The following is a 9,180-nucleotide window of genomic DNA, read 5'->3' on the forward strand; positions in this document are numbered from 1 at the left end:
CTGATGTCTTGAGATGTTGCTTCAATATATCCACATAGTTTTCCATCCTCATGAAGCCATCTATTTTGTGAAGTGTACCAATCCCTCCTGCAGCAAAGCACCCCCACAACATGATGTTGCCACCCCCGTGATTCACGTTTGGGAGGGTGTTCTTCGGCTTGCAAGCCCCCTCCTTTTTCCTCCAAACATAATGATGGACATTATGGCCAAACAGTTCTATTTTTGTTTCATCAGACCAGAGGACATTTCTCCAAAAAGTACGATCTTTGTCCCCATGTGCAGTTGCAAACCGTAGTCTGGCTTTTTTATGGGGGTTTTGGAGCAGTGGCTTCTTCCTTGCTGAGCGGCCTTTCAGGTTATGTTGATATAGGACTTGTTTTACTATGCATATAGATACTTTTGTACCTGTTTCCTCCAGCATCTTCACACGGTCCTTTGCTGTTGTTCTGGGATTGATTTGCATTTTTCTCACCAAAGTACGTTCATCTCTAGGAGACAGAACGCATCTCCTTCCTGAGTGGTATGATGGCTGCGTGGTCCCATGGTGTTTATACTTGCATACCATTGTTTGTACAGATGAACGTGGTACCTTCAGGCATTTGGAAATTGCTCCCAATGATGAACCAGACTTGTGGTCTATCATTTCTTTTCTGAGGTCTTGGCTGATTTCTTTTGATTTTCCCATGATGTCAAGCAAAGAGGCACTGAGTTTGAAGGTAGGCCTTGAAATACATCCACAGGTACACCTCCAATTGACTCAAATTATGTCAATTAGCCAATAAGAAGCTTCTAAAGCCATGACATCATTTTCTGGAATTTCCAAGCTGTTTTAAAGCACAGTCAACTTTGTGTATGTCAACTTCTGACCCACTGTAATTGTGATGCAGTGAAATAATCTGTAAACAATTGTTGGAAAAATTACTTGTGTCTTGCACAAAGTAGTCCTAACTGATTTGCCAAGACTATAGTTTGTTAACAAGAAGTTTGTGGAGTGGTTGAAAAACAAGTTTTATTGACTCCAACCTAACTGTATGTAAACTTCTGGCTTCAACTGTATATATATCACTTGACCAACACTTCCAAGGCATGTCACCTGTCTGCTCCTCAAACACCTGGTCAAAGCTGAGCCACTGTAAAGGGGTTCTTCCAGTCGATGCATTTATCTGCCAAATAATGAATATGTAGCTGTTTGAGATGGACCTTCAACAATCAAACATAACATGACCTTCATTCTTTACTCATCTTGTTTGCCAGAGATGTGTTACTACTGATAAGTGAGTCTGTTTCGTTATTGCCAGGGCCCTGTCCAGAAACAACCCCTCCCAATTCATCAGGCACTGAGCCAGTGTCCAAAAGTTGAGTCTTCAGGCACAATAAAGAGGCTGTTCCCATGCAGTGTCACAGACAGACTGTTATTTCTTGCCATGGTAGTGTTGTCAAGCTGGATGAACATTCAAGCAGTCCCACTGTGAACTTCGGATCGCTCGGATTAGTAGGGTATGGCTATAGACCGCAAGCCATTCAGACAAGACATCCCAAGATGGGAGGGGAGAGGAATGACTGGGGAAAACTGCTACTGTGTACATTCAGTTCTGATGAAAGTGGAGTATTTTTGAAGGCACTGGTTGTGTGTTGCCATATCATGCAAGTATGATAAACAGTGGATTCAGATGAGGTCATGGTGGAAATGGAAGACACTGGAAGATCAGATTCTCAACCAGGTCAGTTTTTGATCAATCCTGGCAAAACTAGAAACAGGAAGTGAAAACGCACACTGCAGTCAGATAAACTGTCTCTCAATACAATGATTGTAATGATCTCATGAGTGATTTTCATTCACAGCTATAATACTGTGAGAAAAGGTTGGTTAGAGATATGCAATAAAATATAATTGTTATTCTCTTTGTTCATTTTGGCCAAGCATTCCCTCTCTCTGTGGTCTCTGGGTTGTGAATAATCCTTATCTGAGAGAGGTGGGGAAGAGTGCTGTGCGCAACACCATCCTGGGCGGAGGGGGTGTTTGACACGGTGTGGGTAAGGACCAGGAAGGCGGTGAGAAGGCAGGGTAAGGTTGCCTAGAGGCAGGTGAACATGCCTGGTTGGGAGGGGTTCCCTTCCAGGAGCTTCTCTCTGGGGGTCTGGAGGGAGATTGTCCGCAGCAATCCTGGAGGAGGTCAGGGAGAAGTAGGAGGAGAGGAGGCACCAGGAGGAGGACAGGGACAGAGAGGAGGGGTTAAGGAGGGTCAGCTGGAGATGGAGGAGACAGGGGAGGGAGGGAAGGCCACAGAGGAGTCCACGAGATGGCAGAAAGGGAGATACACAGATGAGAAATCAGTGAGTAAAACACTATACTATACCTAAAGTACTCACTGAATAAGTTGTTTTATGTGATGCCTAAATATGCCCATCAGTTGTCAAATGAGACAAACAAAATATTCTGTATGTCTGCCAGTATTTCCTCAATGTGTGAACATTATAAAGAATGGAATGTAAAAATACATTGTACTTACACATCTTGTGGTTCAACAGCAGGTCTGGAAAGCAGACCTTGCTGACTTCCTGATTACTTTTATACCTACTACAGTCCAAAAGACATTCATATCTTCCACTATTTATTTTTAATATGGACTGCCAATATAATTGTCCATGTCCATCAGGGCCACATCCAGGCATAAGTCTCTTAGGGGGCCCCCGACCCCAAAAAATTGTGCTGAGAGTTAGAATAGAAGAATACACTAGGTGCAATTTAGAAATTTGGTTGTGCATCAGCAGCGGTTTTCTTATGTCAGTCACTATCAATCAAATTAGCCATGTCAGCGAACAATTTTTAGATTGGTAAGTTAGGCTAGCTAGCTATCTTAACTTGTGGTAATCATGGCTGAATACCAACCGGGCCCGCAAGGCATGTGCCCAGGGGCCCTGACCTCCATGGGGCCCTCATTGATTTTGTTAATCACGCTCACTCAGATATCATTAACATGGCATAAATCTTGGCAAAATGTGTAGAATTACAGGAGATTAGCTTTAAAATGGAAAACATTTCTCTCCACCCCATGGAAAATTGGATAGAATTGAAGGAAAGTTGCTGTAAAACTTCACATTTGTTCTCTCTGCCCCATGGCAAAATTTGTAGAATTGCATGAAATTTGTTATAAAATTGCTAAACTTCTCTTCGCCTCATGGCAAAATGTTTAGAATTGCATAAAACTTGCATTAAAAATGCAATAATTAATTTACTTTAAAACGTACAACTTACATTACTGGCTCGTTACAGTTTGATAGAACCTTGTTACTGTTTGATAGAACTTATCTGCATGAATACAACACAGTATTCACATTATTTGTTTTTAATATATGATCAATTTGCATGATTTTCTGTTATTAATGTGAAAATAATCATTATAGCCGCAATCCCTACTACTTCTGAAAATAGCTCTGATTATCACAAGGTACAGTGTGTGTATATATATATAGCTGCCATTGATTACCACACTTGACTGTTGCCAAGGCTACACTGGGGCAAAACACTGGCTGTAAAAATCTATTGCCTCTCAGGCTGTCCTATGTGTGTCCTCCTGCTTTTGTTTCCTTGTATGCAACATTTTGAAAAGTGATTCCTTTTCCAGGACAAAGTCCAGAGATGAATGACATGGGCAAGGGATTTAACACTTTCTGTACATATAGGATTACAGATCGGGAACTCATGTTTTAGGATGAGTTATAATCACCATTACAATAAGTTGTGTGGAAGCAGAACATATCAGGTGAAACATTTGGAGTGTTCTTATTGTGTTCTGTTGTACAACATAATGCCCTTGTCTTGCTGTACACATGACTACAGACTGCTTCACTCTGGCGTCCCGTATTAAAATGTTATGATGAAAATGAGAAAAGACCAATTAAAAAAGGATTTATTAAATAATTGTTTTACAAAGGTATTTCAGAACACCAGAAACTAGGCCTATTATTATTGACACAAATAAGGCCAGACATAATTAGTCCCTTTCCATTTCATTAAGTCTCATTGAAACCTTTTCACACAAGTCAACATCAGAATAAATTGCACAAACATGTTTCATTGCCTGTTAGCAAGACGTCTTCAACTACTAGTGAAGGGAGGAATAAGTATTCTGTGCATTTACATGTCAGCAGCACAATCATAGAAACATTATTACATTTAATAAATAACGGAGAATCAAGTAAAATGCATAATCAAAATGACTGACAGATAGGCAATGTACAGTATGTGCAACTGTACAGTATGTTTGACAGTCCCTAACTTCAAACTGGTCATTGATGTTGTCCTACATAGATTTTTTCTCTTTCAGATTCCCCTCCAGGAGGGTAAAAAGGCTGTGCCAGGATTCTCTGGCACTTCCTGAACTTCCAAATTCCTCTACACAGCGAGTCGTAGATCCTCTGCCAGGAGTCTAGCTCTGTGCGCCACAATGCCGCTCTGGCACGGATGAGCTGGGAGAACTCACTCTTGCTGCCTTTGGCCAGGCACACACTGTCTTTACAGATGAAGAAAACATCCAGGCCAATGAAGAGGGCGTTGAGAGTGATAAAACCAGCCCGCGCCGAGCTGGAGAGGGCTAGTGGGGTGCCTTTGGCCACCTGTCCAATGTCTGGGATGTCCCCTGCTAGCTTGGGTAGGTTTCGTGCTGCTTTGCCTTCCTGGAGCGCCAACTTACCAGCGCTTGCAATCAGATCTTCCTTTGCAAGGGCCTTAACACTCAGAGCCGAGGCACAGTCCACTATGGAGTCGATGCCTTTTCCAATGGCCCCGGCTGTGGCAATCACCTTCCCTACCCCCAGCACGCCGTCCACCCTGCTCTGCCCCAGGATGGGCTCCATAGTAGTGGCCACATTCTCCAGAGACTCCTGGAGACTCTCCACATCCTCCATGAAACTCTGGAAGACTTTACTGGCTTTCTTCTCATGGATGCTATTGACCTTCATCTCTGTGATACCAGTGGCTAAACTGTTGACCCCACTGGTGACCCCCAGGCTGACCCCTGTAATGGTGAGAGCCAGTGACACCCCAGCAGTGACAGGGGTCAGAGCTAAGCCCACGATGGATAGGATTCCTCCAGCCACCCCCACTGAGCTGCCTGCCACACTGGAGATCTTAGCCCCCAGCTTCATCCTGTCCAGCTGCACAGCATTCTCCTCCAGATCGGTCAGAAACTGCTCCATCCTGGGTCGGCGCTGGCTGAACCGGCCAATGAAGCGCTGAGCAGCCTCTTGGAACAGGAATGTTAGTCTGAGGTGCTGGTCCATCCTGACAGAGAGGAGACAGTTTCAACATCTATTTACTGTCTACCAATAAAATACAAATATCAACAGAAGTTTAAAGACCACAACCAAACTAACCTTACCTGATATCATTCAACTGATTCAACTGGTCCATCATCTTTTCTATGGACTTTTCACTCACATCATCAAGGTTGACCACAGGGATGTCATTCTTCTTTTTCCAAAACAGCATTTGACTGATGGAGCTACTGTAACAATGCATATTAATTTCAACATTACATTATATTCATTACATTTATATGTGGATTTTGAATCACATAAGCCAAAGAACCTTGTCAAATGACATCTGAGAAGGACAAAAATGAAGGAAAATAGTACAACTATGCTAATATAAATTATGATATTAAAACAGTGTTTTAAGATTACTCTCAGGCTGTTGTCTGATCTGTAATCTAGAAGGAAAAAATGGACATCAAGTGTTTGTAAAATGGCAATAAAGAACATGACATAAGTTAATGCTGAAGCAATTGTGATGGTAGCTCCACTTACACTATGTCCATCCTCTTACAGAGCTGCTGGCTGATTTCTATGTATCTGTCCAGTTGGAGGGCCAGCACCTCTACATTGAGGAGGCTGGGCATAAAGAAGGCCTTAGCATCCCTCTTAAAGTAGATGAGGAGAGGGCAGGATATTCTGGCAGCAGTGATGACAGCCTGAACACTGGCAGGGCTCGTCCCCTGAGGCAGACAGAAGAACCTGTTCTCCTCAAACACCAACAGACAGGTGACCGCCAGACACTCCACAGCATCCAGGAAGTAATCCAGCTTCTCCAGGCCTCCCAGAGTGTCCTTTAGTACAGCCCCCAGCTCCTTCTCCAGCTCCTCACGCCTACTGTCTGCAGTCCCCTGGGTCAGACCGCTCCATACGAACTCCCCAAACGCCTTGGCCTTGGTCGCTGAGTTACGGACATGGTCGAACTTAAGGTCAATTCTGTCTGCCCTCTGCTTGATGTCCCTCATCATTTCCAGTTCTGTCTTCCTCTGAAGGGCCCATTTGGAATGCCTGTCACAGAACTCCCTCACTGTGTGAATGTTGCTGAGGGTGTCAGAGATGTACTGGCCCAAGAGCTCCCTTGTTAACTCTGATCTGGAAGAAAAGTAGGCTTCAGTCAGGAGCTTCACTATTGAATGCAGGATAATCAGTATATAAAATTACAAAGTTGTAGATACAGAGTGCCTATCCACCAACTTTACCCTTTTATTGAACTACCTTTATTGAATACCTTGGATTCTTTGTCAACATTGCCCTCTGCTGTCAATTTAAAGTAGCCCAGCAACACTCTCCTTTCTGCCCCAGTTATTAAACCTCTTAGATGTAAGATGTACATGTAGATGTAATGTATAGATTAAAAAATACTTAAAAATAACACGTTCTGTTTGTCATAGAGGGCATGAGATGAAAGGGGAGTTCCTAACAAGTTCAGGAAGCCAAGCTACAGCAGACAGTTTGATCAAGAGAGACCTTGCAAAAATATGCATTTTCTCTAACACTAAACATACAAATATGTCATTTACAGTTATAAGGAAGGTGACATCTTATAGTTAGTCATTTTTTAATATGATTATGCTATATTTAGAAAGCATATGTAACTTCAAGCCATATTCATACGATTTTGTTGAACAGGAAATACATCATAAAAATATTAAATATTTGTACTGTGAACTTGAGCTTGTGTCCTGAAAATGCAGCATTACTAGTTATTTCTTATGACCCTCATGGTACATAATTACATTTGGGGATTACATTTAGATACAATTAACTGGTTAATAGTCTCACCGTGACATGACGCTCTCCCTGTGTTTGGACATTTCCTGGTTTGGTTGATATCGTTACTGAACAGTGTTGCCTTGTCCCCAAGGCATGTCCAATAGAACTGTGGATAATTCAAAAGAAAAATCACAGCCATTACATTTCTATTCTGATATAAATTTAGAAACAGGATTCACGTACATCACATAGCTACATGGGCAAACACAGTGATTCATTTGTACATCGGGAGGTCCCGGGAACACAGTGAGCGCGAGAGCCTAACTTTCTAGACATCAGTGTACAGCAACAATTTCAGACGTCACTGCAGAACACCCGCCATATGCATATAAAACACACTCAGCTGGAAGGTTTACAAGACCCGAATCAATGTAGTAGCAGAACAAATATCACAATATCCTAATATTATAACTTCAAATAAAATAGATCAATATAGGCTACAGCAGAACACACATATGATAATATATAGGCCTATACATATTCGGATTAATTTCACAGTACAGAAAAAGTTTGTACAGGACAACAGTTTTCCTACCGTAGTTTTCAAAACCTCCCACAATGACTCTCCCCATGTCAAGTCCATGTATCTCCTGACAGTCAATTTATTGTTCAAAACCATGAACGAGCCTGTGCCTATGTTTAGTCTCGTTCTAAAGCTGTTCGGAAGACTCTGGCTGTATAGTCTATTTTTTTCCATTTTGAGTGTTAACTATAACCTGGGTGTCGTCTTTAGCCGTGTCTGCAAGGCTTGCTACCAACAAATGCGCCTTGGTTCGGGCATGTTCAGAAACCTTTTTTCTGAGGGCTCTCTTCAGAGGAAGAGGATGATACTGTATATTCCACCAACACTTTTGATAGCTAGTATTATCCCTCTAGTCGTTTCTAGACCCAAACACCCTACCTTTTTGCATGTTGTACAGCCCAAATTTGAATTCAGCATGACAAGCCAGGTGTTATACGTTTGCTTGTTCTTGCACTGCAAATTGCACCTGCTCCGAGCACTTCTACGGTGGATTTATAAAGTAACGATAACCTTATGTACCCATTATCTCTTGAAGAATATAACTTACTGCCTCATTAGTTTAGTTCAACTCTTGTACCCCATCAAAACCCAAAATATAAGCTTGTTTTACTCTAATGTTTACAAACAAAGTAAACGTAAACAAACACTATACCTTTAATACATAGTTAAAACTATAATTTTGATATCATGAATGGTCAGTCCTTGCATCCATAGGTCTGTCTGTGAATTACAATCTCCAATTCCATCCCTCAATTTTAACCTGAAACAGTGGCGGGTTAAAAGCCCTTTTCTTGTTTCAACTGTTTCATTTGTGTAAAGAAATATGGATGTATAAAGCTCACTCACCTTGACAAAGAGGGTGAATGCTGTTCCCTACAGTCTCCCTACACTGGAATGTTGTCTTCTCAGTTTCGTTTCCCTTACTTCACCAAACTCAACATTGAGCTACGATAAGAACGCTTGGACACGTCACCACCACTCCTTTGAATGGCGAGAAAGAAACGCCCAAAACAGAGCATCCTTTAGCAATCCATTAGTAAACAAATCTGTAGCGTGGAACAATATTGTGGATTATTTACTTACATGTAAACTATTTTTTTAGTTTTATTTGGAAGGATGGCGAGACTAAATTAAATGTTCTGTAAAATCCTAGCGACTTCAGAGGGTATCTGACACATGTAGTAACCATTTCAGACATACAGTGCCTTGCGAAAGTATTCGGCCCCCTTGAACTTTGCGACCTTTTGCCACATTTCAGGTTTCAAACATAAAGATATAAAACTGTATTTTTTTGTGAAGAATCAACAACAAGTGGGACACAATCAGGAAGTGGAACGACATTTATAGGATATTTCAAACTTTTTTTAACAGTGGGTATGGTGTGTTCAGGGTGATGAGCTGTGTTGCTTTTACGCCAAACATAACGTTTTGCATTGTTGCCAAAAAGTTCAATTTTGGTTTCATCTGACCAGAGCACCTTCTTCCACATGTTTGGTGTGTCTCCCAGGTGGCTTGTGGCAAACTTTAAACAACACTTTTTATGGATATCTTTAAGAAATGGCTTTCTTGCC

The 9,180-nt window shown here is 41.8% G+C and overlaps 1 protein-coding gene and 1 long non-coding RNA gene across 8 annotated transcripts; one reads left to right on the top strand and one right to left on the bottom strand.

The window, feature by feature from the left end:
• The first annotated feature begins 1,366 nt into the window (after positions 1–1,366).
• On the top strand, positions 1,367–6,986 carry LOC149978937 (uncharacterized). Its single transcript, XR_016486016.1, has 2 exons — positions 1,367–1,721; positions 5,830–6,986. It is a non-coding gene; the product is annotated as an uncharacterized LOC149978937 (long non-coding RNA).
• LOC110486627 (uncharacterized) lies at positions 3,896–8,587 on the bottom strand. Of its 7 annotated transcripts, none has more exons than XM_036941332.2 (5): positions 8,456–8,587; positions 7,096–7,192; positions 5,809–6,405; positions 5,382–5,507; positions 3,896–5,284 (listed from the first exon to the last, which is right to left on the bottom strand). In XM_036941332.2, exons 2-5 carry the CDS (start codon positions 7,125–7,127, stop codon positions 4,291–4,293), a joined length of 1,749 nt encoding a protein of 582 aa, XP_036797227.2. In that variant the 5' UTR covers positions 7,128–7,192; positions 8,456–8,587; the 3' UTR covers positions 3,896–4,290. The 7 variants fall into 7 exon arrangements, with proteins under 7 accessions (XP_036797227.2, XP_090052988.1, XP_090052989.1 ...); XM_090196862.1 differs by having other exon boundaries at positions 5,382–5,504; positions 8,456–8,570; XM_090196863.1 differs by having other exon boundaries at positions 5,382–5,504; positions 5,809–6,400; positions 8,456–8,531.
• Between the last annotated feature and the right edge of the window lie 593 nt (positions 8,588–9,180).

This window comes from Oncorhynchus mykiss, chromosome 13 (genome assembly GCF_057628025.1).
Source record: "Oncorhynchus mykiss isolate SJ-2025 chromosome 13, ASM5762802v1, whole genome shotgun sequence".
Taxonomy (NCBI): Eukaryota; Metazoa; Chordata; class Actinopteri; order Salmoniformes; family Salmonidae; genus Oncorhynchus; species Oncorhynchus mykiss.